Source organism: Saccopteryx leptura, chromosome 2, assembly GCF_036850995.1.
Source record: "Saccopteryx leptura isolate mSacLep1 chromosome 2, mSacLep1_pri_phased_curated, whole genome shotgun sequence".
Classification (NCBI taxonomy): Eukaryota; Metazoa; Chordata; class Mammalia; order Chiroptera; family Emballonuridae; genus Saccopteryx; species Saccopteryx leptura.
The window spans coordinates 5,731,434-5,758,394 of record NC_089504.1 but is presented as its reverse complement, the minus strand read 5'-3'; the positions used below and the strand labels follow the sequence as shown (position 1 = coordinate 5,758,394).

Genomic DNA, 26,961 nt, shown 5'->3' with positions numbered 1-26,961 from the left:
GCACCGTTTGAGGGGTATACAGATGATGGTGCTGAACCAGTATCAACAGGGCGGCTGTAATACAGAATACTTGCGGTACTAGGAACAGCAAGAAAGGGGAATTCTTCTTTCTGTCCAAATAGTGCTTTCTGTGGTTCGCACTTCCGGATCCTTCTGCACTCACCCATTCAAAAACAGACTCTAGCAGCGTAGAGCTGGAAGGATACTCAGACGTCCATTTCTCAATGATCTCTAACAATAACTAGGATGATGCATACGAGGCAGTTTTGGTAAAAAGTCTAACACCATACAGCATGGGATTTTATTCTACAGTGGCCGACATTCCCGTAGTAAAAATGGCAACTCCGCTCTCTCCTTCCCTTGATGTCAACCTAATGGTTGCCAATAGTGAGCATGGCCGCCAGACTGTGAGTTCCCATTGGCTGCCTCTCTGAGGCATCCCGCCCCTGCCCCGCCCTCAGGGAGCGGGCGGGGAATTGTGGAGCGGGATCTCGCGCCTCGCGGCCGGGCTGCGCCTGCGCAAGTCATTGGCGCCAAGATGGCGATGGAGATGAGGCTTCCTGTTCCTCGTAAACCTCTTAGCGAGAGCCTGGACCGCGAGACTAAGAAACACCTGGTGGTGCCGGGGGACACAATTACCACGGACACGGGCTTCATGCGGTGCGTGGGGACCTGGGGACTCGGGATCACAAGGGGCAGTTGCTGGGCTCAGCACGTGGACTGCTGTCCGAAGCCTGGGCCTCTATCCCCATGTGTTAAAGCCCCGCAGGAGCCAGGGCTTCTACTCCCTGCATCTTGTGTGTCCCCCTGTGCGTTTGTCTCATCCCATTGAAACCCTCCTGTCCCGCCCTCTGGTGACCGTGATTCTTGGTTCCTCTGCCTGAGGCCCAATTCTCTTGAGTCCTCCTCGTTGGAGTCCTGGACAACGGGGCAGGGGTAGGAACAGGGGCCTCTTGGTAGGAATGGTGGGCGTTACTGACTTGGCCTCCTCCTCCCTCAGCGTCACCTCCTACCTGGGTGCAGGATTTTGGAATCAGTAATTATTTGGGCTTAGGGCAAAAATATGTGCAACATGCATCCCAATATACACCTTCGAATCTGAGTGCAGTGCATGTTGTCGTTAAGAGGTCAAGCCCTTGCCCTGGCCAGGTGGTTCAGTGGCTAAAGTGTATTTCCCCTTCGGGGCCCAGGTTGCTAGTTCCATCCTGTGTACTTAGGAGAAACAGTCAATGAATGCACAGTTAAATGGAACAAAGTGGAATGAGTTGATGCTTCTCTTTCTCCCTCCTCCTCTCCTCTCCACTCTCCTCTCTTTCCCTTCCCTTCCTCCCTCCCTGTCTCTCTCAAATCAGTGGAAAAGAAAACAATTTTAATAGAAAAAAGGGCAGGCCCCTGAGTCATACAATTTGGGTTCTAGTCCCTCTGCCATCACCTATGAATGGTACCACCTCTCCAAGGTCAGTTTCCTCACCTGGAAAATAGCTGAAACAACAGTAACTATTTGACAGGTTAATGAGGATTAAATGAGATAAGTAGGAAAAGAAGCAAAACCCACCATTATATCACCATCATAGAAATACCAGTGAATTGCAGGGGGGAAGTACATATGTACATATAAGGGGTACAGCATTTGCAGAATTGCCCTTTAACCTTGTAGTGTGAAATTACTGAATCCCAGCAAATCTTAAGATTCAGTTCTTCATTCACCCTTCACATATTTCTATATTATGCATGGTTGGGATACAACAGTAAACAAAGTGGAACTCGCTGCCCTGGTGGAGTTTATATTCTAACAAGGAGAGACAGATAATAACAATAAGCACAACAAATAAGTTATTCGGGATGTTTGGGGATAAATGCAGTGGAAAAAATTAAAAGTTCAGCAGGGTAAGTGGAGTGTGGCAGTGGAGAGGGTGACTTTTATTTTATTTTATTATTTTTATTATTCAGTGAGAGGAGAGGAAGCAGAGAGAGACTCTTGCATGCGCCCGACCAGGATCCACCAGGCAAGCCCACTAGGGGGCAATGCTCTGTCCATCTGGGGCGTTGCTCCTTTGCTCAGCCCGAGAGCTTAGTGCCTGAGGTGGAGGCCGGGGAGCCATCCTCAGTGCCTGGGGCCAACTCCTCCAGTTGAGCCATGGCTGCAGAAAGGGAACAGAGAGAGAGAGAGAAGTGAGGGGGACGGATGGAGAAGCAGATGGGCACTTGTCCCGTGTGCCCTGACAGGGAATAGAACCTGGAACATCCATACAGTGGGCCAATGGTCTACCACTGAGCCAACTGGCCAGGGTGAGGGTGACTATTTTAAATGGGATAGTCGAGGTAGGCCTGATGGAGAAAGTGACATTTGTGTAGACCTGAGGAAGACGAGGGGGATGTCCGTGTAGCTCTAGAGTAGGAGTGTTCTAGGCAGAGAGAGCAACTGGCACAAAGCCAGGCTCGGGGGCCCAGGAGCCCCTGAGGAATACAGTGTTCTTGATGGGAGCGGTGATCTCAAGTGTTACCTGGTATCCTGTGTGTCTTCCTCTTGCCACAGCGGCCATGGAACCTATATGGGGGAAGAGAAACTCATTGCATCTGTGGCTGGTTCTGTGGAGAGAGTAAACAAGTTGATCTGTGTGAAAGCTCTGAAAACCAGGTGAGAACAAAAGATGTGTATTCTCTCTCTTGTGGCGTCCGTGTTGCACAGCCTGGTCTTTCCTGCCATGCCGTACCTTCCGCCGTCGCCCGTCTGCCCTGCCATTCCGTAGGTTGCGAGCTGGAGCATGTATAGATGACTATAGGTAAGTGTGGGCTTCAGAGGTCTCCCTGCCACGTGATCTGACCCTTTCAAACCTTTGTGACCTCCTCTGTGAAATCTGGGTAATAATCACAACCCACCTCATGCGGTTTTTATTAGAATTCATGGGAAAGGTGTATGTAAAGTACTTAGCAGAGGACTCAGTAAAGATTAGCCCCAGAAAGGACACCAGTGTGGTCGGGACAGTGAGCGAGGGAAAGAGTAGGAATAGGTACCGGCAGAGAGCTGAGGTGCTGGTCGGCCTGCCTCGGAGCTCTGCAAGCATTTCCTTCCACTGTGTAGTCTGGGAAACCGCTGGAGGGGGTGGAGCAGAAGGACTTGATCTGACTTCTGTTTTAATAAAATCGCTCTGGCTGCTGTGGGGAGATTAAAGGGGAACAGGAGCGGGCTCACAGAGACACAAGTGATGGTGGTTTGGACTAAGGTGGTAGCAACAGAAGTGGAGAGTTATTACTGCTGCATATATTTTGTGTTCCGAGTGGGGTTTTGTTTTGTTTATTATTACAAAAGGGTGTTGGATCTTGTATTTTCTCTGTATAGGACCCTGCCTGTGAGTAAGAGATAGTTTTAACTTCTTTCCAATGAAGGTACATTTTATTTTCTGTGTATATTTTGAAAATAGAGCCAGGGTCTGCTGCTAGCCTAGAGCGTGAGAGAGAGAGAGAGAGAGAGAGAGGAAGAGAGAGAGAAAGAGAGAAAGATCTCTCAAGGGCTCCTCCGAGAGAGAGAGAGAGAGAGGAAGAGAGAGAGAAAGAAAGATCTCTCAAGGGCTTCTCCAAGACTCCAAGGTTTTTGGCTTGATCAGCTGGAGGGATGGGGTCGTTGACTGAGCTGGCGATGACTGGGAGAGGGTTGGTCTGTGCTGGAGGGATGGGGTCGTTGACTGAGCTGGTGATGGCTGGGAGAGGATCGGTCTGTGCTGGAGGGATGGGGTCGTTGACTGAGCTGGTGATGACTGGGAGAGGGTTGGTCTGTGCTGGAGGGATGGGGTCATTGACTGAGCTGGCGATGGCTGGGAGAGGGTCGGTCTGTGCTGGAGGGATGGGGTCGTTGACTGAGCTGGTGATGACTGGGAGAGGGTTGGTCTGTGCTGGAGGGATGGGGTCGTTGACTGAGCTGGTGATGACTGGGAGAGGGTTGGTCTGTGCTGGAGGAGCGGTCTGCTAGAAAGCTTTGTTTTAGGTGTATTACCTTTGAAAATGCCTACAGTCACCTACATGGAGATGCTGAGTGGCCAGCAGTGGACTGGAGTTTGGATTTCAGGGGAATATAAGTCAAGGGGGCATTTAAACCCTTCAGGTTGGATGAGCTCACAAGGAGGTGAGTGTGGGCCGAAGAGAGAAGAGGCGCAAGGACTGGACCTTCGGCAAGAACACTGGTCCTTAGCACGGGGATGCGGAGCTAGCAGGGTGCCGGAGCCGCAGCCAGTGGGACAGGCTGGTTTGGGTGGAGTCCTGTCTCGGTCTCCCTTCTCTTCCCGTGGCTGATACAGAGCCTGTCTGTGTTCCAGGGCCCACCAGACAATATTCCATGCTTATCTTTGTCATGTAACTAACAAAACAGAGATTCAGGCTAAAGAACTCCTTGTGGAAAATAGTTTGTTTAAGCCTAACCAGTGGTGGCGCAGTGGGTAGAGCGTCAGCCTGGGACACTGACGTCCCATGTGCCGGCTTGAGCACGGGGTCGCTGCTTGATTGACATCATCCCAACGTCCACTGGCTTGAGTAAGGGGTCACTGGCTGGGCTGGAGCCCCTCCCCTCTCAAGGCACATATGAGAAGCAATCAGTGAGCGACTAAATGCCCCACCTAAGAGTTGATGCTTCTTACCTCTCTCACGAGAAAAAATTTTTAAAATGGTTTAAGAATAATTAACAATTTATACGTGTAGGAATGTTTGCAGTGATCAGTTCCTGAGAGTAAGTCGGAACAGCATAGTTATGTGAATTCACTAAATGTACCTAATCAAGACCCTCATCCTGTTAACCGAAATCTCAAATGGCGCCTGGTTTTGTAATAAGTCTTTTTACTGATCGATCACCCCTTGTTTTATCTTTCAGATATAATGGTGAAGTGGGTGACATCGTAGTGGGGAGAATCACAGAGGTAAAGAAATTGATGTCAGTTGCTTTTTGCACAGTAAAAGCAAGCTGGTAATTTAGTGAATGGGACAGTCATTCTGCATGTAGTTACGTGCACCTGCATTCGATGCGCTTGGCTCTTGTGACCTTCGATGTAAACAGTTGGCTGGTTACACCGGGGATTACTGGTCACTTAGAATGTGAGGTCTTGCCGTGGAGTTTGTGACCAGGTGTGGAATTTCTATTTCTAGGTTCAGCAGAAGAGGTGGAAGGTGGAGACTAACTCCAGGCTGGATTCGGTCTTGCTTTTGTCGTCCATGAACCTTCCTGGAGGAGAGCTGGTAAGGGCTCCCGCCGGGACCGTGGAGTTCGCTCCCGAGAGCTCGGGGTCTTTTACTCTGCTTTCCACCAAGTCTGCCCCACTTATTCCTGTCCGTCTCCTGTGACGGTTGCTGCCGGATGTACACGGGCTTTCCACGTGGCCAGGCCTCCCAGCCAAGGCAGCAGTTGGTGTGTGGTAAGATCTGAATGTCCATGGGCAGGAATCCCAAAAAGGAGCTAGGGAGAGAAGCTCTCAGATGCGTGGTGCAAACAATGTTCCTTCTCTGTGCACATCAGCTTTGCACAGTGGAAGTGCCCCTGAAAAGTTCTGGTTTTGTTCGCTTTCTATGTGTTGAGTGGCGTTTGGTTATCCCGGGCACCTGCAGCCTTTAAGCCGCAGCCTTTTGTAAAGTGTCCTGGTTTCCCATCCCCTTCGGTGCCACTTGTTCCGAGAGGCTCCCTGTGCTCGGTTCTGTGGAGGAGGCCAGATGAAGGCATGATTGGGCTCCTAAGAGCGTACAGACTGCCAGGGGATATGAGAGAACCTCCAGATGCCTGGCGCTGAACAAGCAGGTGTTGGATTGTGAGTGATTCATTTCAGCCAGAGATGCTCATAGGAAAGATGGGCATTAGAGTTCATCCCTGTTATCTTTTTTTTTTTTAATTCAGAGGAGGGGAAGCAGAGAGACCGTCTCCTGCATGCGCCCCAACCAGGATCCACCTGGCAAGCCCACTAGGGGGCATTGCTCTGCCCATCTAGGGCATTGCTCCGTTGCTCAGCACGAACTCTTCTTAGTGCCTGAGGCAGAGGCCATGTAACAATCCTCAGCGCCCGGGGCCAACTTGCTCCAGTCAGGCCACGGCTGCAGGACGGGGAGAGAGAAAAAGAGAAGGAAGGAGAGAGAAAGAGAAGTGAGAGGGGGAGGGGTGGAGAAGCAGGTGGCGCTTCTCCTGTGTGCCCTGACCAAAAATCGAACCCAGGACTTCCACACACCGGGCCGACGCTCTACCACTGAGCCAGCCCACCAGGGCCAGAGTTCATCCTTGAAGGATGGATGGGATCTCAGTGATGAGCTCAGGACATCTGAGAGAAAGGGGAGTGTGTGAGCAAAGACACCGTCAAGCTGGAGGTGGTCTGTCCTGCTGGAGCGGGAGGCCCGCCCGGAAGGCCGGGAAAGAAGGCTGCACTAGGCGGGGCATTTGGAATATCGTGTGTGGAGCTGAGTAGTCAGAGGAGGAGGAGGAGGAGAGCTGTGGGAAGGCCATAGTGGTTGTTACTGTCGTTCCCTTGAGCGGCACAGGCTACCTGCGCTGGTGTTTCGCTCTTGTGGCTGCCTTCAGAGGTCTCGAAGCGAATGAGCAAGAAGAAGTAGTGAGATCTCTCTGTAGAGCTGACTGAGCTGACGTCTGTCTGTGTGTTTCAGAGGAGAAGGTCTGCGGAAGATGAGCTGGCGATGAGAGGGTTCCTGCAGGAAGGGGACCTCATCAGTGTATCCTGCACCTTGCACCCGGCGTCCTTCTGCTTTATGTGGCTGGGAAGGGGGCTCTGCTGTCCGCCTGTCACAGGACACGTACTCCTCGCCGGGATGTGAGTCCTGGGTCGAGTGCCCAGGGCTCTGCTGCAGCCTGTCCAGCTCCTGCTCACAGACGTGGCTGCTGAGTCCTTTCTTCGCGTCTTGAAACTTAGGGTGACCCTTGCTGTAAGCTAGACTCAGTTTTCTTAATGACATTAACTTTTATCCCAGGGATTAGAGAAAGTACAGATCAAGCTATTAATGACATTGAAGGGAGACAGGTTAGGTCACAGTGATGTCCTTTGGGTCTAGGACTGTCACGTGGGACTCTTGGGGGTGGGAGGGAAGGGTGGAGAGAGGGGGCCAGGGACACGGGAGGCAGATGACATGGAAATCTTTGTTCCTTCATCGCCCTGGCCAGGCTGAGGTCCAGGCTGTGTTCTCTGATGGAGCTGTCTCTCTGCACACGAGGAGTCTAAAATACGGAAAAGTAAGTTGGGCTCTGATGTTCCTGTTCGCTGACCAAGGCTTCAGCTCCATCTCTGAAGCCCCAGAAGTGTCCGGCATCCTTACCTAACGCATCCCGGAAGCCGGCTTACAGACCGGCTTCCACTCACTGATTCACATGGTCATGGGCCAGTAGCATCGCCATGGAGGAAAACTTTATCCTTTTTCTACCGAGGAGTTGTTCTGGCAGGAGCCCTGACCGTGGACCCTGAGGCCCGGCTGCCCGCCCTCTCCCAGTGGGCACTACGCTGAGGTCAGGCCTAAGGCAGCCCTTGGAGCAAAGGGAAGTCGCTCACCCCTAGACAAATGTCCAGGCAATAAAGTGGATATTATTGCTAGGAAAGATTGGTTTTCACTTGAGCCTCTAAATGAAATTTCACTGCTTTTCTTCTACGAAGTTACATCATTGAGGCTGTTCTTTAACCTTTTTATTTCCTTAGTGGAGTGGCTGTAGCCAACCACATTCATGTCCTTGAAGGAGGAGGGAAACGGTTGTAATGCATGTGGGTACTGCAGACCCCCCTCCAGCGGGATGTGGACTTGGAGCTGTCCTGCCGGGGCCAGGGACGATCTGCCCCTCGGCCAGGCCCCTCGCCAGTGTTACACGTCTCATGAGCAGGATAGGTGGTTGGGGTGGACTTGGAGCTGTCCTGCCGGGGCCAGGGACGGATCTGCCCCTCGGTCAGGCCCCTCGCCAGTGTTACACGTCTCATGAGCAGGATGGGTGGTTGGGGTGGACTTGGAGCTGTCCTGCCGGGGCCAGGGACGGATCTGCCCCTCGGCCAGGCCCCTCGCCAGTGTTACACGTCTCGTGAGCAGGATGGGTGGTTGGGGTGGACTTGGAGCTGTCCTCCGGGGCCAGGGACAATCTGCCCCTCGGCCAGGCCCCTCGCCAGTGTTACACGTCTCATGAGCAGGATAGGTGGTTGGGGTGGACTTGGAGCTGTCCTGCCGGGGCCAGGGACGGATCTGCCCCTCGGTCAGTCCCCTCGCCAGTGTTACACGTCTCGTGAGCGGGATGGGTGGTTGGGGCCGAGGTGGGACAGAGCAGTGTTTCTTGGCTTGCAGGAGACTCGAGCCCAGGTCTTCACTGGCTCCAGCTGCTCTAACAGCCAGCAGACCACCCCTGGATTAGAATGTGGTAATGATGATTGTGGAGGAAAATGGTAGAGAGGGATGTTGCAAGTCGCCTTCTGTTTGGACACGTCAACAACTTGTGCACCCAGAAGTGTTCTCTGTGAATAATGACTATATGTGCAGATGGGTGACCAGCAGTTACTGACAGGAAGGACCCTGATTCCACTATAACTGGGACGTGTATTCTGTAATCTGCGTTTCGCTCACCTCCCTGAGGACCCTTCAGTGACTTAATCTGTGCTGTATTTCTCTAGCTAGGGCAGGGGGTTCTGGTCCAGGTGTCCCCCTCCCTGGTGAAACGGCAGAAGACCCACTTCCATGACCTGCCTTGTGGCGCCTCGGTGATTCTGGGGAACAACGGCTTCATCTGGGTCTACCCGACCCCGGAGCACAAGGACGAGGACGCGGGGGGCTTCGTGGCCAACCTGGAGGTGCGTACCCCCTGTGGCTGTCGGGACAGAGCGGGCCGCAGTCTCCACTCGCTTCTGCACAGGCGTGCTGGCTTTAACTCCCTGTATCGCTGTCGTCTTAGCTTGAAGTGTTTCGTGAACACTGTATTGCCCTCCTTTTCTGAAGAGATGAAATCGGTGACTGATGGCAGAGGTGTAGGGTAGTAGCTGGAGAGCCACTGAAGAAGCCATCCTTTTAATCCTCCTTGGAGTTAGCTGTTTGATTGGAGTCCCAGAGTGGTGCTGAGTTATGAAGATTTCTGTGGTTTGCTGTGACTGTTCACCTGTTTGGGTCCTGCTTTCTGTTTCCCTCCTCTTTCCCTTTCATCTCCCCGCCAGCCTGTCTCCCTTGCTGACCGAGAGGTGATCTCCAGGCTTCGGAACTGTATCATCTCGCTGGTAACTCAGAGGATGATGCTGTATGATACCAGCATCCTGTATTGCTATGAGGCATCCCTTCCACATCAGGTACTCCAACCTGGGCTTCCCTTTTCCTCATTGATCTGTGAGTAGGTATTACATATTTATCGATTTGCTTCAGTGTTTTCTCAGTGACAGCGAGTACATCTTTCAAATGCCTTTACAATGTCCATTGGCTGGCCAGCCTTTTTTATTTATATCAAGTGAGAGGCAGGGAGGCAGACAGACACACTCCTGCATATGCCCTGACCGGGATCCACCTGGTCTGCCCATCAGACACTGCTGCTCCATTGCTCGGCAACCAAGCTATTTTAGCACCTGAGATGAAGCCAAGGAGCCATCCTCAGCGCCCGGGGGCCAAGTTGCTTATTTGAGCCATGCCTATGGGAGGAGGAGGAGGAGGGGGAGGAGAGAGAGAGAGAGAGAGAGAGAGAGAGAGAGAAAGGGAGAAAGGGAAAGGGTAGAGGTAGAGAAGCAGATGTTTGCTTCTCTCGTGTGCCCTGACTGGGAATTGAACCCAAGACTTGCACATGCTAGGCCGATGCCCTACCACTGAGCCAACCAGCCAAGACTGTGTGGCCAGCCTTAATGAGCGTCTGTATATCTTTCCTCAGGATACTTGTAATATTTAAATACTTATAATGTCGACTGTCAATCTAAGGCTTTGAGGGCATGAAGGGGTCAGGTGGATCTAGTAGGTGACAGCAACCCTCTGGACTTCATCTTGCCTATTCCCATTTTAGCTCGCTCTTTTTTAAAAAAAAGAGACTGATTTTAGCGAGATAAACATCGATTTGTTGTTCCACTTAGTTGTGCATTTATTGGTTGCTTCTTGTACATGCCCTGACCAGGGAACCTTACCCGCAACCTTGGCATATCAGGACGACTCTCCAACCAACCAAGTTACCCGGCCAGGGCCTCAGCTGTCTGTTTTAGTGAGTGCCATGGTATCTTTGTTGTCAGCTGTATCTCGGATAATCTAGGTGGTTCATTAAGCTGGTTCTAGCAGATCGTATCTTTTCATAATTAGCGTCTGATAAATGAAGGGAACAAAGAAGGTTTATATGAACCACCCTTAGTTTCTGCATTTGGCTTGGCTGGGTAGTCTGCCTGTGGTTGGTTTCTTTTCTGAACAAATGAATACCTTTTCATTTCTTTTTTAGATTAAAGACATCTTAAAGCCAGAAATCATGGAGGAAATTGTGATGGAAACGCGTCAGAGACTCTTAGAACAGGAGGGGTGAGGAGACGCGCCTGAGGGACAGGGCTGTGCGCCCCATGGAGCCGGAGCCGTTCTGGGAAGGGAGGGGCTGCTCTGTGATCTCGGTGTGGCTCAGCAAAGACCTGGGGCGGGAGACTCGTCACGGACCCGCCCCGGCTGCCTCCGGCCGCACGCCTGCCCGCTTGCTTCTGTCGGAAGGCAAAGCCTAGGAGAGCTGAACTGGGCCTCTGGCCCCGTGGGCTGCCCGCAGACCCCCACACTGGTGGGGTGGTTTGGGGTCTTTAAAAGTACACAGTGTTCCAGCCAACCGAACTCCCCTCCTGGAATGATACAGGGAATCTTTTGTCTTCTACTGACCATCAATTCACAAGACACAATGCCCCATGAAATTGCCCCTATAAAAAACATGGCCTCCTTGACCCCCAGATTGTCTCTTGGCCTCCATTCCCGCCACGTCTGCAGCACAAGTGCGACATTGAATATACTTGGTGAAGTGAACCCAGCAGTCAGACAGAAGAATACATTTAGCCAGTCTTTCGCTGGGTTGGAATCTTACTTCCCATTGCATGTTCCTCCTGGTAGATGGAAGTGTATCCACACCAGGCTTCCTTAATCTGTCTTGCCTTTGAGGGTGATTTGTAAGCAGTTGAATTATTGATAATAGAATGTTTTGGATGCTCAGATAAGCATAAAATCAAAGTAGGGAAAAGGGAGGTTTCCTCTATAATTGGAGTAGTGATACATTGACTTTTTAAATAATTTTATTTAGAAACTTAAATTTAATGGGGTAACATTGGTCAATAAGTGTATATAAATTTTTCCTGACCAAGTGGTGGTGCAGTGGATAGATCATTAGCCTGGGACTCTGAGGACCCAGGTTCAAAACCCTGGGTTGCTGGCTTGTGTGTGGGCTCATCTGGCTAGAGCGCAGGGTTGCCGGCTTGAGCCCAAAGGTCGCTGGTTTGAAGCCCAAGGTTGCTGTTTTGAGGAAGGGGTTGGTTGGACTGTCTCGGCTGGAGCCCTCCAGTCAGCACAGATGAGAAAGCAATCAATGAACAATTAAAGTGCCGCAATGAAGAGTTGATGCTTCTCATCTCTCTCCCTTCCTGTCTGCCCATGCTCAAGTGGCAGCCTCAGGGTCTTGAACCTGGGTCCTCCGGATCCCAGTATGACGCTCTATCCACTGCGCCACCGCCTGGTCAGGTGACAATTTTTCTTATCTCATTCTTTTTCCATCCCAAATGTAGCAGCTGTTTTGAGGAGTTTTCAGAGTCTCTTGCTAAAAAAAAAAAAAAAAAAGTGTGGCCCTGGCCGGTTGGTTCAGTGGTAGAGTATTGTCCCAGCGTTTGAATGTCTCTGGTTCGATTCCCGGTCATGGCACACAGGAGAAGTGACCATCTTCTTCTCCACCCTTCCCCCTCTCCCTTCTCTCTGTCTTTGTCTTCCTCTCCTGCAGCCAAGGCTCCACTGGAGCAAAGTTGGCCGGGTGCTGAGGATGGCTCCATGGCCTCTGCCTCAGGCACTAGAATGGCTCCTGTTGCAACAGAGCAACAGCCCCAGATGGGCAGAGCATCGCCCCCTAGTGGGCATGCTGGGTGTATACCCGTTGGGCACCTACGGTCCCTGCTTCTCACTTAAGAAAAATACCAAAAAAAGTGCACTTGAACTGTTGATTGTGTTGTGTACCCATCACCCAAAGTCAAATCATTTTCATCACCATATATTTGTAAATGCATTAACTTAATAATAGGAGTTCAAAGATAAAACCAAGAATGCTGAAATTCTTATTGAGGAATGCTAAAATTTCTGTGCATTAGTTTGATGGCTAAACAATGGTGCCCTGATTTAGGTTTTGGGAAACATCTTTCAGAGGCACTGTTTCTGTTCTTGTGAGACTTGGGAGCTGAGTACAGTTGAAGGAATGTTTAGCAGATATAAATTCTGCTAGAGGCCCTAACTACTCCACATGGCTCACCTAGTAAAATTTAAAACTAGGGGGGGTTTCAGTGATAGTCACATTGAACACTGCATTTGACGATTTTGAAATACAGCTCGGCCCTGTCACTAAGTGGTATGTATCTTTCCCTGACTGAGGAGCTAAGTTTGTTGGAGCATCTTCCTGATATGCCAGGTTGTGTTCTGTCCCTGGTCAGGGCACAGGCAGGACTCGACTAATGAGTGTGTCAACGAGTGAAACAACAAATCCATGTCTCGCCCTTTCTCAAACCAATCAAAACATAAAGTTACTTTTATTTTTTAAAAGATTTTATTTAGGCCCTGGCCAGTTGGCTCAGTGGTAGAGCGTCGGCTTGGCATGCAGAAGTCCCAGGTTCGATTCCCGGCCAGGGCACACAGGAGAAGTGCCCATCTGCTTCTCTACCCCTCCCCCTCTCCTTCCTCTGTCTCTCTTCCCTCCCGCAGCCCATGCTCCATTGGAGCAAAGTTGGCCCGGGCGCTGGGGATGGCTCCTTGGCCTCTGCCCCAGGCGCTAGAGTGGCTCTGGTTGCAACAGAGCCACGCCCCGAAAGGGCAGAGCATCGCCCCCTGGTGGGCGTACCGGGTGGATCCCGGTCAGGCGCATGCAGGAGTCTGTCTGTCTCTCCCTGTTTCCAGCTTCAGAAAAATACAAAAAAAAAAAAAGATTTTATTTATTCATTTTAGAGAGGGAAGAGAGAGACAAGAGAGAGAAGGGGGAGGGGCAGGAAGTATCAACTCCCATAAGATCCTTGACCGAGCAAGCCCACATTTTCGAACTGGCAACTCCAGCATTCCAGGTCGTTGCTTTATCCACTGTGCCACCTCAGGTCAGTCCATAAACTTATTTTTAAAATGGCATATTCTTGTTTATAACATTACTCAATAGACAGTTGTTTTTTTTTTTTCGAAGCTGGAAACGGGGAGACAGAGTCAGACAGACTCCTGCATGCGCCCGACCGGGATCCACCCGGCACGCCCACCAGGGGCGATGCTCTGCCCACCAGGGGGCGATGCTCTGCCCCTCCAGGGCGTTGCTCTGCCGCGACCAGAGCCACTCTAGCGCCTGGGGCAGAGGCCAAGGAGCCATCCCCAGCGCCAGGGCCATCTTTGCTCCAATGGAGCCTTGGCTGCGGGAGGGGAAGAGAGAGACAGAGAGGAAGGAGGGGGTGGTGGAGAAACAAATGAGCGCTTCTCCTATGTGCCCTGGCCGGGAATCGAACCCGGGTCCCCCGCACGCCAGGCCGACGCTCTACCACTGAGCCAACCGGCCAGGGCAATAGACAGTTTTTTAAAGAACATACTTTTAAAAAAATTTTTAAAGTTATTTATTGATTTTAGGGAGAGAGAGAGAGGAACATCTATCTCAGGGGTCCCCAAACTTTTTACACAGGGGCCAGTTCACTGTCCCTCAGACCGTTGGAGGGCCAGACTATAAAAAAAAACTATGAACAAATCCCTATGCACACTGCACATATCTTATTTTAAAGTAAAAAAACAAAACGGGAACAAATACAATATTTAAAATAAAGAACAAGGCCCTGGCTGGTTGGCTCAGCGGTAGAGTGTCGGCCTGGCGTGCGGGGGACCTGGGTTCAATTCCCAGCCAGGGCACATAGGAGAAGTGCCCATTTGCTTCTCCACCCCTCCCCCCTTCCTCTCTGTCTCTCTCTTCCCCTCCCGCAGCCAAGGCTCCATTGGAGCAGGGATGGCCCAGGAGCTGGGGATGGCTCCTTGGCCTCTGCCCCAGGCGCTAGAGTGGCTCTGGTCGTGGAGGGGCAGAGCATCGCCCCCTGGTGGGCAGAGTGTAGCCCCTGGTGGGCGTGCCGGGTGGATCCCGGTGGGGCGCATGCGGGAGTCTGTCTGACTGTCTCTCCCCGTTTCCAGCTTCAGAAAAATACAAAAATACAAAAAAAGTGTTAAAATAAAGAACAAGTAAATTTAAATAAAAAAACTGACCAGTATTTCAATGGGAACTATGCTCTCACTGACCACCAATGAAAGAGGTGCCTCTTCTGGAAGTGCGGTGGGGGCCGGATAAATGGCCTCAGGGGGCCGCATGCGGCCCGCAGGCCGTAGTTTGGGGACCCCTGATCTATCTGTTCCTGTATGTGCCCTGACCAGGGATCAAACCATAACCTCTGGGCTTCAGGATGATGGTCTAACCAACTGAGCTATCTGGGCAGGTTTTATTTTTTATTGATTGATTATAGAGAGAGGAGGGGAGAGAAACATCGATTTGCTGTTCCATTTAGCATTCATTGGTTGATTTCTGTATGTGCCCTGACCTGGAATCAAATCCGCAAACCCCACATATTTGGACAACACTCCAACCAACCGAGCTACCCAGCCAGGGCAATAAACAATTTTTTTTGTGTGTGTGGCAGAGACAGAGAGTCAGAAAGGGACAGATGGGGACAGAAGACGGGAACGGAGAGAGATGAGAAGCATCAATCATCAATTTTTTTTGTTGCGACATCTTAGTTGTTCATTGATTGCTTTCTCATATGTGCCTTGACCACGGGCTTTCAGCAGACTGAGTAACCCCTTGCTCGAGCCAGCGACCTTGGGTCCAAGCTGGTGAGCTTTTGCTCAAATCAGATGAGCCCGTGCTCAAGCTGGCGACCTTGGGGTCTTGAACCTGGGTCCTCCGGATCCCAGTCCGACGCTCTATCCACTGCGCCACCGCCTGGTCAGGCGACAGTTTTTCTTATCTCATTCTTTTTTTTGTCCCAAATGTAGCAGCTGTTTTGAGTTTTCAGACAACTGAATACTCTATGGGTTGAGCTGCAGCGTTTAGATTTGCTCGCCTGACGTAATTGAGTACATGTTCATACCTCTTGAGAAAAGGGAATGGGATAGGGTGGGAGTGAGAGTCCCTGGTTTGCTTTGGTTTGATTTGGTTTTTCCAAGCCCATATGAAAGCTTGTTGAAAGTTATTCTCACCTGAACTCTCCCAAGCTGCCAGCCTGTGCTGTTCATTCATTATCTGCTGAATGGTGGTCCTTGTTGGAAATACACAAAGGGCTGAAAGCACCTTTTAGTGATTCTTTCTTTGTGTCCCACTAGAGGGCGCCCTTGTTAAATGTATTCCAGCAGGTGGGAAAAAGGGAATAAACTGAATGGAATAGGGATAACCTAATTACAGGTACTGAATCCCTTTGGCAACTTGGTGGATTGCTTTGCTTTATAAAAGTAAGGACAGCCTGACCAGGCTGTAGGATAGTGGATAGAGCATCGGACTGGGATGCAGAGAACCCAGGTTCAAAACCCGGAGGTCGCCAGTTTGAGCGCAGGGTTACTGGCTTGAGTGTGGGATCATAGACATGACCCCATGGTCACTGGCTTGAGCCCAAAGGTCACTGGCTTGAGCAAGGAGTCACTGCTCTGCTGTAGCCCCCCCCCCCCATCAAGGCACATATGAGAAAGCAATCAATGAGCAACTAAGGTGCCTCAGTGAAGAACGGATGCTTCTCATCTCTCTCCCTGTCCCTATCTGTCACTCTCTCTGTCTCTGTCACAAAAAAGGGGGCAAAATTAAATTTAAATGATTCACTTTTAATGAAAAGACAATACGAATGTAAAGTTTATTCAACATTTATTTCTGACTCAAGCATTTGCTGAGCTCTGGATTCTACTTTTAAGTCCTCGAAAGCATCATTCTACAGTGTTATGCAGGCAGTAAAAAAGTACAGTATAGCCTGACCAGGCGGTGGCGCAGCGGATAGAGCGTCGGACTGGGATGCGGAGGACCCAGGTTCGAGACCCCAAGCTCGCCAGCTTGCGCGTGGGCTCATCTGGCTTGAGCAAAAAAAAAAAAAAAAAAAAAAAGCTCACCAGCTTGGACCCAAGGTCACTGGCTCAAGCAAGTTGGTCCGGGCGCTGAGGATGGCTCTATGGCCTCTGCCTCAGGTGCTAGAATGGCCCTGGTTGCAATAGAGCAACGCCCCAGATGGGCAGAGCATCACCCCCTGGTGGGCATGCCGGGTGGATCCCTGTCGGGCGCATGCGGGAGTCTGTCTGACTGCCTCCCCGTTTCCAACTTCAGAAAAATACAAAAAAAAAAAAAAAAAAAGTACAGTATAGTGCATCTCTAGAAACATAGTCTGACTTGGGGCTCACCTAAAATTAGAAAATGTTTAAAGGAGAATATGGAGATTTGGGGTAAGCGTTCAGATTAAATGCAGCTGGCCTCCATAGTGACTTTCATAAAGCATAATTTCAACGTAATTGTGGAAAACCAAACAAGATCGCATGATAACCTTGTAAAGTTGGCAGACAGGACCCAACTTGTAAGTGAAGTGATTCAGACAATTAAAATGACTGGATTAAGCCCATTAGCAACTGTGAGTAAGGACTAGTTTTAAGCTCTAGAGAGGCAGGACAGGAATCCTTCATAAATGTGCTGGATGGATTGTGAAGGGATATGGGTCTAGACATTTTATTCCAGGATTGAGACATACTTAGTTTGCTTACTGCCTGTCACTCCTTTCATGTGTGCTCTGGAAGGACAAGGATGAGTCATCATTCTCCACCCCCAGCCCACCCTGTCCTCTCTCACATTGTATCCCAGCACCTAGAACAGTGCTTCACACACAGGGGCTCCATAAATGCTTGTTGAATGAATTGTTAGTTAGGAAATGGTGTATTAAAAAGAGTTTCTGGTTTGATTGCCCAATTTTAAGCTGGAGGATGAGGATGAACAGGAAATGATTAAAACATGAATGGGGGAGGGGGGGTCAGCATGTCTCCAAAAAGAAATATCAATGTGGAATTCAGGATAAGATAATGAGTAAATAAAGGAACAAAGGTATTGAAGTTTTGAGAGTGATTTAAGTTTGTCAGCCAGAGTTTTTTGTGCGAGAGCAAAGTGAAACCAATTAACATCTGAATATAAATTCCAGTTTTGACTCTGCCCAGATTTTCATATGCTTCATATTAATTTCCCCCAGGTGACTATTTCTTGAAGCCTATGTGAAATCACCATTTCCCAATCCAGCAGAGATACTTCCAAAATACATAATAATAACAATGTATAAAACTTACAATGTGGCTGTGGTTTCCCCCCAGTATCAGTATCAGTTAAAAAAAATCAGTTGTCTAACACCACCAAGCCAACAGTTATTTGATAGTGAATGGTACAGTGGAACGCCATGCGCTTTGGAGCAACATCAGTCGACTCAAATAGAGACTCTGTCACCTATTAGGCAAGTGAGTGACCTTAAGTAAGTCACGTTTCTAAATCTGTTTTCCCAGCTGTATAATGGAGAATAATATTCTATGCCTCATTGGCCCCTCATGAGGATTAAATGAGATAATACGGTTTATGAAAAGCCTAACAGTGCGTGGTGCGGATAGGCGGTGTGGTGAGTGGGTCCTCTTAGAAATGGGTATATCCTGGTCAGGTAGGTGCACCACTGGGGAGACATGGAGAGGAAAGAACAGGGATTCGCGTGCTTCTTAGTTGCAGAAGATTGGTTCAGACGGGGTGGGGTTCTGTCTGGGTCACTGGTCAGCTCTCTAGGCGTGATAGCAAACTCTGCTCATCTCGGCTTACACAGTGGATGTTTTCATGTCAATGCATGTACACCTGTAAAATGCGGTCGTTTAATCATCAAGGTTCTGCTCAAACATCTATGTTTGCATCTGGCTTAGCCTCTGAGAAAGAAAGAATGATTCTCTAGCAATATGTCGGATGTTTTCCAGTCATTTATTTGTTGCTAGTTCTAATATTTATGCTTCTTTAGGAAAAGGTGGAAATTTGGAGTCGGGGAGTGGGCACCATGGACCTTGGTTTCCAGGAGCGAACCAAATTTTCTCCCTTAAAGAGGCTAGAGGAAGAAATCCAACTCCGGTTCTGGGAAAATCCAAACCGTAGTTTTCTCCTTGCTTTGGCTCCTCGCGGGTCTTACAAACCGCTCAGGGGAGACATTGACCCCAACTCCTCCCCACACCAAGCGCGACCGGCGAGAGTCCACCGGCTCTCAGGAGGTTAGGACCGAAACGAAGGAACCGGGAGCCGAGGGCAAGAAGTCCCGGGTACACGCGGGCAGGGGCGGGCACTACGGGACCACAACTCCCGGCATGCCCTGCGGGTTGCGCCCAAAGCGGTTGGCTAGGTGCTCTAGTTCTACTGCCTTCATCGGCCAATAGGACGCAAGAGAGAGACCTGACCCGGAGTTTCGGGGACCAATGGTGGCACAGAGGAGGCGGATGCTTCCTTACTACACACCTTGCGCTCGGAAAAATCACATTTAAAAGGTCGTGGTGGGGCCGGGTGCTGGCGGACAGGGGGACAAGAGCGGGAAGGTGGGGCGGCGCCCCCGAAAACGGGGCCAGGGGGTCCCGGTTGTCGTGAAGCGTGCTCCCGACGCCGCTGGGGGCGGGGCCAGGGGCGGGGCCTGGCCTCGTTGTGGAGCGGCTCCTAGTCCATCATGGCGGCCGTGGGGGTCGGTGTTCGTCCCTGAGCAGCGCCGGAGCCGGAGCCGGTTCCCCGGTCCTACAGCTGAGGAGCATCCTCGTTGTCCACAGCCCTTACCTGCGGGGGGAGGCTGGGTCCCGCGGCGGAGCTCGGGGGATGTGACTGCCTGGCGGCGGCGGCAGCGTTCGGAACCGGGGGAGGGGGTGTCTCAGGCAGGGACCCCCGGACTCCGGGCAGCTGAGGCGGCCGGGCCTCCTCCCCCTTCCGCCACCTTCTCCCGTCGGAGCCCCAAGAGTCCTTCGTCCCTTGCAGCCCTGCCCCGGCTCTGGGACCCTGGGGGGTGGTCTCTCTTTCCCCCAGACTCGGGACAGCGGTTTCCTGAGGCGCGGAGGAGCGTCGCCCCGAGGAAGCCGCCCGTGCCGCGCCCGGCAGCCGCCCTCGCACCCCGAGCCGCCCCGAGTTTGGTCTCGGAGCCCCCCCACCCTGCTGTCAGGTGGCCACCCCTTCCCCCCAGGTTGCTCCCTGGAGCCACTCATGTCCTGACTTCTCCCAATGTCACCGACGGCCCCCCTCGTCTCAGCCCTGCCAAGAACTTTAATGCAGAGGAAAAGTCTGGACTCGTTTCACAGGCCTTTTAAAAAGCGGACTTAAAAAGTTGCTGGCAATGCATTCCTTCTCGTCCGAGCGGAGGGCGAGCTGTCGCTGAAGCCTGGGTGACCCGTGCTCCCTTCCGGAGAGCCGGCGACAGAAGCCGGAGCGGCGGCGAGCTCGGCCGGAAGCTGGTTCCGAAGATGAAGAAACGAGGGGGCGGGTGACTTCCCCAGGAAAAAAAGTTCTGGAGCAGCATCCCCAGACGGCCAGCGTTTCCTTCACGGGTGGGGATCGAAATGACTTCAGTGTTCCCCTCGGGTAGCCTCTCCTGTGACTGTGGATGGGTAGGTTGTGCTCCTTGGTAGAAACGTTCTTCAGCCAGAAACACTTATCCATCGAGAAAACTTGTGGGTAGCGTTGCAATCACTTGACTTCAAATTGATAAACTGCGAAAATCGTCGGACCTCCTGTTTACATAGATCAGCCTAAAAACTGCCCCCCCCCCCCGGGTGACATGCACGGTGTCTCTTGGTGATTGACCTCAGTGACTGGCTCGCCCAGAGGCGGTGAATGTGAAACCCTTCCTACACGTGGACCGTGTGCCCTTGTCCTTCTCAGCTCACTGACTGCTCTGAAAGATCTTGAACCCTCTTCTGGAAAGAAAGGGGAACCTATCTTTACTTTATGGGGCAGCAGCCTGGAAAAGTTCTTGGGGACCAGAGAAGGCCAAGTCTGCCCGCCCTGCACTTTATCAAAGGAGCAGGGAAGAAGGAGTCATCGAGGCATGGGGGTCCACACTGCAATGTGTTCGTGGAACACGGTGAGTGCTTTTCAAGCCTTCTGGTCAGTTCGTTCTTAAATATTCAGCTTAGGAATGCATAAGGATCCTGAACAACAAACAGCGCTTGTGTTGTTCCTTACAGTTCGGCTTTACACTTCTGTTTCTGTAGTTATCTTGGTTTCTTTGTAGGAGAAAAAGTTGCTTGGTAACTCTACAGCCTAATCCGATATATATATATTGTTTTGAATTGCTTATTTCTTGCCTGGTTCTGCTCCTTGCCGACTGTTGGTTGACCTTGGACGAGCGGCTTACTCTCCCCGTTTCCTGAGAGGGTTGGACTTCGGTGCTTTCCCATGATGCTGCTCTACCCCGAGGCGTGGGCTCTTCCCCTCAGGTGCGTGGATCCTGTGCTGCTGGATCCGTGCGGGGCTCTCAGCATGTCCTCAAAGTGGTTTGTGCTCGCCAGAAGCTCAAGGACCGCAGATCCCAGTTGACATGAATATCTTTGACCTGTTCAATCATAAGTGGGACTTAAAAATACTCCCTTTGGAGCTCTGTGGGGAAACTCAAGCCGGGAAGCAGCAGTCTTCGTGAATTGAGAATACCAGCTTCTAGTTGTTCCATTTGATCAAAGGGGGTAGTCCTTTCTCTTGGATGGAGCTTTCCTCCTCCTCTCTCCCTGTTTCACATGACATTCAGGGCAAAAAAGGTTGTCTTGGACATTTTTATGGACATGATTGGCATTTGAGTTATGACAGTGCATGTTATGCTGTTGACTTACAGGAATTCTGTGGGAAGTTTTAAGGCTAAGGGTCAGCTAAGAAGACGTCTCTAACAGGGGCCAACCCCGAACCAGTTAATTAGCGTTCTCTTTGTGCTGCTGTAGCCTGACGTTTTCCAGACTAGGTACTATATATTAAAATATAGGTTGAGTCCACCCTATAAACAAATGTAAGATGTGTGCAAGTGACATGCTGATATACTTTGAATTTCAATCACAAATACCTCTCAACAGTGGATGACTACAGTGAACTTGAATTTGACAGTTGAAGTTTGACTTTCTTCCAGGAAAACATTCATCTATCTAAATAATCTGGGTATTTGGATTTTACTTTGCCTTAAAACATTTAGTTATATTTTAGCATTTGCTTTAGACAGACAAATTTAGTAATGCGTTATATTTGGTGCTTCCCAAATTCATCATTTATAAAGTGAATTTTTTACATTGTTAAAAAAGATTTTATGGTCCTGGCCTATTGGTTCAGCAGAGCGTCGGCCCGGCGTGTGGAAGTCCTGGGTTCAATTCTGGCCATGGCACGCAGGGGAAGCACCCAACTGCTTCTCCACCCTTCCGCCTCCCCTCTCTGTCTTTCTCTCTTCCTCTCCCACAGCCATGGCTCGAATGGTGCGAGCAATTAGATCCTGGGTGCTGAGGATGGCTCTATGGCCTTGCCTCAGGTGCTGAAATAGCTCAGTTCTGAGCAAGGGAGCAGCGGCCCCAGGTGGGCAGAGCATCACCCTCTAGAGGGCTTGCTGAGCGTCTTATCTCTGACTCCCTGCCTCTCACTTAATAAAAGAGAAAAAAATTTATTGATTGATTTTTAAAAAATATATATATTTTATTTATTGATTTTTAGAGAGAGGAGAGAAAGAAGGAGGGAGGAGAGGGGAGCAACTAGTTGTTGCTTCTTGTGTGTGCCTTGACCGGGCAAGCCCAGCGCCTCGAACTAGCGACCTCAGTGCTCCAGGTCAACGCTCTACCCACTGCGCCACCACAGGTCAGGCCTATTTACTGATTCTTAGAGAGGAAGGGAGAGAGAGAGATCAATTTGTTGTTCCACCCATTCGTGTGGTCATTGGTTGATCTTGTTTGTGCCCTGACCGAGTTTGAACTCACAATCTTACCATATTGGGACAACGTTCCAACAAACAGCTATCCAGCCTGGGCTTAATTTTTATTAATTGAGAGAGAGAGAGAGGAAGAAAGAGAAGGGAGGGAGAATGGAAGCATTTGTTGTTCCACTCATTCTGCGTATTTTGGTTGCTTCTCATATGTGCCCTCACCAGGGATTGAACCCACAACTTTGTTGTTTTGGGATGGTGCTCTAACCAACTGAGCTAACCAGCCAGGACCTACATGAGAGTTATTTTAATTCATCTTGAAGTTTTAAATTATGTTTCTCGGGATTTTAATTTTAATTTTATTTTATTTTTTTGTGAGAGAGGAGAGAGAGAGAGACAGACAGGAAGTAGAGAGATGAGAAGCATCAGCTCATAGTTGTGGCACTTGAGTTGTTCATTGATTGCTTTCTCACACGTGCCTTGACCGGGGGGCTCCAACGAGCTATTGACCCCTTGCTCTCGTCAGCGACCTTGGGCTTCAAGCTACTGACCTTTGGTCTCAGGCCAGCAACCATGAGGTCATGTCTAGGACCCCATGCGCATGCTGGTGACCCCGCGCTCATGCTGGATGAGCCTGTGCTCAAGCTGGCGACCTTGGGGTTTTGAATCTGGGACCTCAGCATCCCAAGTAAAACGCTCTATCCACTGTGCCACCACCTGGTTAGGCTTCTGTTTTTCTGTTTGTTTGTTTTTTAAATAAAACTGCACATCTAGTATGTCTGAGTATATATGGTATATGCATGCAGTCAAATATTATTCAGCAATAAAATGAAATCTTGCCATTACGATTGCATGGATGGATGTAGAGGGTATTATGCTAAGTGAAATAAGTCAGACAGGGAAAGGCAAATGTGTGATTTCACTTATATGTGGGATCTAAAAATAAAACAAATATCCAACTCCCATATTCTGATACTGAATAGGTTCAACATAAACTGTACTTTCCACTTCTGTAATATCATGTGGTAATTCATGGTTTTATTGGTGATTCTGCAGCATCCTGAATTGGAAAAAGTATGTTTTGTGGATGTGTAAAGATTGAAATTTATTTAACTCATTTATTTTTAGAGAGAGAGAGAGAGAGAGAGAAAGAAAGAGAGATGTGAAGCATCAACTTGTTGCGGCACTTTAGTTGTTCACCGATTGCTTTCTCATATGTGCCTTGACTGGGGAGCTTCCACTGAGCCAGCGACCTTGCACTCAAGCCACTGACCTTTGTCCTCAGGCCAGCGACCATGGGGTCATGTGTATGATCCCGTGCTTTATGCGGCAACCCCACACTCAAGTTGGTGAGCCTGCACTCAAGCCGGATGAGCTCACGGTCAAGCCAGTAGTAACCTTGGGGTTTCAAACCTGGGTCCACCGCCTGGTCAGTCGAAATATTTTTAAAGTACTTTTATATATACGTATGCATTAGATTTGTGGTGTTGGTAGGATAGATGTTACTCCTGTCTCAGTAGAGCAGGTGGTTCAGGGTGCTGAAATAGTGCTTTTAGGATCATGTTGCTGATTCATTGTAGAGCTGGTATTAAAATCAAGTGTTTTTGATAGTTTCTGTTTTTTTTTTATCAAAAACATTATTTTTGAAAATCTTGACAATTGAAATGAGGGGTGTTCAGTTGTAGAATTTATTTAATAAAATTTTTAAAAATATTTTTGATAGTCTAAAGTCTATTGAATATTCTTTGGTATATGGGTATTTGGAGATGGCAGTGTGTAACAACCATACCTTAGTTATGTTTCTATAATTTATAATTTAATGCTTTAATGAATAATGAATTTAATTTTATAATTCAAAAATTTAAAAATCTGTACATTTTCTTTTTTGTTATTATGTTTTTGTTTTTAATTTTTTTTTTTTTTTTGTATTTTTCTGAAGCTGGAAACGGGGGAGAGACAGTCAGACAGACTCCCGCATGCACCCGACCAGGATCCACCCAGCACGCCCACCAGGGGCTACGCTCTGCCCACCAGGGGGCGATGCTCTGCCCCTCCGGAGGCGTCGCTCTGTCTCAACCAGAGCCACTCCAGCACCTGGGACAGAGGCCAAGGAGCCATCCCCAGCGCCCGGGCCATCTTTGCTCCAATGGAGCCTTGGCTGCAGGAGGGGAAGAGAGAGACAGAGAGGAAGGAGAGGGGGAGGGGTGGAGAAGCAGATGGGCGTTTCTCCTGTGTGCCCTGGCCGGGAATCGAACCTGGGACTTCTGCACGCCAGGCCGACGCTCTACCACTGAGCCAACCAGCCAGGGCCTTTTGTTTTTAATTTTTTATTGATTTTAATTTATTGTGTTAACATGGATTCAAGTGTCCCACTCAATATAACTCCGTCACCCCTACCCCCTAAAAAACCTGTATATTTTCAAATAAGCTTTATGACCACTTTAAAAATAATTTTTTTTTAGATTTTATTCATTTTTATTTATTCATAGGCGCTTCTCCTATGTGCCCTGGCTGGGAATCGAACCCGGGTCCCCCGCACGCCAGGCCGACGCTGTATCGCTGAGCCAACCAGCCAGGGCCAGTTGTGGCCACTTTTAAAATTCATTTTGAAATTATATTTAACAATTTTGGTCCTTGACTGGTGGCTCAGTGGATAGATTGTCTGCCCAGAGTATGGATATCTTGGATTCGATTTCCGGTCAGGGCACACAGAAGTGACCATCTGTTTCTCCCCCCTTCCTCTCCCCCTTCTCTCCCTCTTCCCCTCTTGCAGCCAGTGGCTTGATTGGTTCAAGTGTGACTCTGGGATCTGAGGATAGCTTGGTTGGTCCAAGTGCATCAGCCTCAGGTGCTAAAAATAGCTTGGTACTTGAGCATCAGCCCCAGATGGGGTTGCCAAGTGGATCCTGGTTGGGCACATGCAGGAGTCTGCCTCGCTATCTGCACTCTACTCACCTTAAAAAAAAAGATTTTTGAATATATGTATATTTTCTGATTTAAACTATAGACTATGTAACAAATGTATGATCTGGGAAGCTTGCTTCTACACCAGCCGCTCTATCCTTTTTCTTTCACAACAGCTTCTGAGAAAGCAGTTTTATTAGTTTCTTTTTTATCATTCCAGTGTGTCTTTTTGTAAATACAAGCAAATATGAATTTATTATATGAAAGATAGCATATTATATATACTGTTGTGTACTTTACTTCTTTTGTCTTTTACTTAATATATCCTCAGGATCTTTCCATATGGGAATATAGATATCTTTTTCTTATGGCTACATTGTACCCCCACTGTCTTGGAATTATAATTGACTTTTCAAGTACTTCCTTATTTCTGGACATTTGGGTCATTTCTAGTCTTGAACTGTTAGAAACAGTGCTGCAAGAATAACCTTTTATCTATCATTTCAACTTGTGCAAGTTTAGCTGGGGGAGAGATTCCTCAAAGTTGGAGCGCTGGGCTCAAGGGTTTAATGCGTTTGTAATTTTTCTTTTTTCTTTTTTTTTTTACAGAGACAGAGAGAGGGATAGATAGGGACAGACAGACATGAATGAAGAGAGATGAGAACCATCAATCATCAGTTTTTTGTTGCGACACCTTAGTTGTTCATTGATTGCTTTCTCATATGTGCCTTGACCGTGGGGCTACAGCAGACTGAGTAACCCCTTGCTCAAGCCAGTGACCTTGGGTCCAAGCTGGTAAGCTTTGCTCAAACCAGATGAGCCCACGCTTAAGCTGGTGACCTCAGGGTCTTGAACCTGGGTCCTCCGCATCCCAGTCCAACGCTCTATCCACTGCACCACCACCTGGTCAGGCGCGTTTGTAATTTTTATTAGTAGATAGATGTTGCTTAGTAGATTAATAGTGGTAGATAGATATTAATATGGATACTATATTGGTAGGTAGTACTCCCCAATTCCCTTCTACCTTGTGCTAGGTTATATTCCCATCGCTAGTAACACACAAGAGTGACTGTATCCCCAAAGCCTAGCCAAGATAGTGTGCTGTCAAACTTTGGGACTTTTACTAATCTGCTAAGAGAAAATACCTTAGTATGGTTTTAATTAGTAGCTCTATTCTAAGATTGAGCTATTTGTTTTGGGTTTTTTTTTGTTGTTATTGTTTTTTTGCATTTTTTCTGAAGTGAGAAGCAGGGAGGCAGACTCCTGCATGTGCCCAACCAGGATCCACCTGGTATGCCCACCAGGGGGCGATGCTCTGTCCATCTGGGGTGTTGCTTGGTTGCAACCAGAGCCATTCTAGTGCCTGAGGCAGAGGCCATGGAGCCATCCTCAGCATCCAGGCCAGCTTGCTCCAGTGGAGCCTTCGCTGTGGGAGAAGAGAGAGACAGAGAGGGAGGAGAGGAGGAAGGGTGGAGAAGCAGATAGGAGCTTCTCCTGTGTGCCCCAGCTGAGAATAGAACCTGGGACATCCACACGCCTAGTGATGCTCCACCAGTGAGCCAACCGGCCAGGGCCAAGGTTGAGCATTTTTAATATGTTGAAGGGACACACATATTTGTCTTTTTGTGAACCATCTCACCAGGGTCTTTGGGTACCAAATACTGAAATGCGCAGTTGTGCAGGGTAACTGTCTCTTTACCCGCGTGGATCTCATAAGGAACGGCCCCATCCCAGGCTCCAGAGATGTCCTGAGTAGGTCCTTTTCAGCCCTGGGTGTTCTTTACAGTCTCCTCGGGAGCTTACGAAGACTCTGTCCTGGCCCCACTCCCAGGGATTGATGTAACTGGTCTGGGGAGAGGCCTGCGCCCCAGTTGTTTGTTTTGTTGTTTAGTAAGGAGCAACTTCATTGAAAAGGAGGATCACAGGGAGGAAAGGGACTGCTGCCACCTGGTCTGACCATTCAGTCTGCAGTGTCTCCTTGGGTCCTTGTTTGTTTGTT

The 26,961-nt window shown here is 49.4% G+C and overlaps 3 protein-coding genes across 3 annotated transcripts in view; all 3 read left to right on the top strand.

The window, feature by feature from the left end:
- Positions 1-525: 525 nt before the first annotated feature.
- EXOSC2 (exosome component 2) lies at positions 526-12,916 on the top strand. Its single transcript, XM_066366894.1, has 9 exons — positions 526-660; positions 2,537-2,638; positions 4,859-4,904; positions 5,131-5,220; positions 6,625-6,690; positions 7,136-7,204; positions 8,613-8,789; positions 9,147-9,275; positions 10,391-12,916. Exons 1-9 carry the CDS (start codon positions 539-541, stop codon positions 10,469-10,471), a joined length of 882 nt encoding a protein of 293 aa, XP_066222991.1. The 5' UTR covers positions 526-538; the 3' UTR covers positions 10,472-12,916.
- Positions 12,917-19,396: 6,480 nt separating this feature from the next.
- LOC136394169 (uncharacterized) lies at positions 19,397-19,659 on the top strand. Its single transcript, XM_066366893.1, has one exon. The coding sequence runs from the start codon at positions 19,397-19,399 to the stop codon at positions 19,493-19,495; it is 99 nt and encodes a 32-aa protein (XP_066222990.1). The 3' UTR covers positions 19,496-19,659.
- Positions 19,527-26,961, top strand: part of ABL1 (ABL proto-oncogene 1, non-receptor tyrosine kinase) — a 144,415-nt gene continuing 136,980 nt past the window's right edge. Inside the window, exon 1 of the mRNA XM_066366890.1 lies at positions 19,527-20,255. Coding sequence (XP_066222987.1) covers positions 20,120-20,255 — 136 coding nt within the window. The 5' untranslated portion in view covers positions 19,527-20,119. The remainder of the gene's footprint in view (positions 20,256-26,961) is intronic.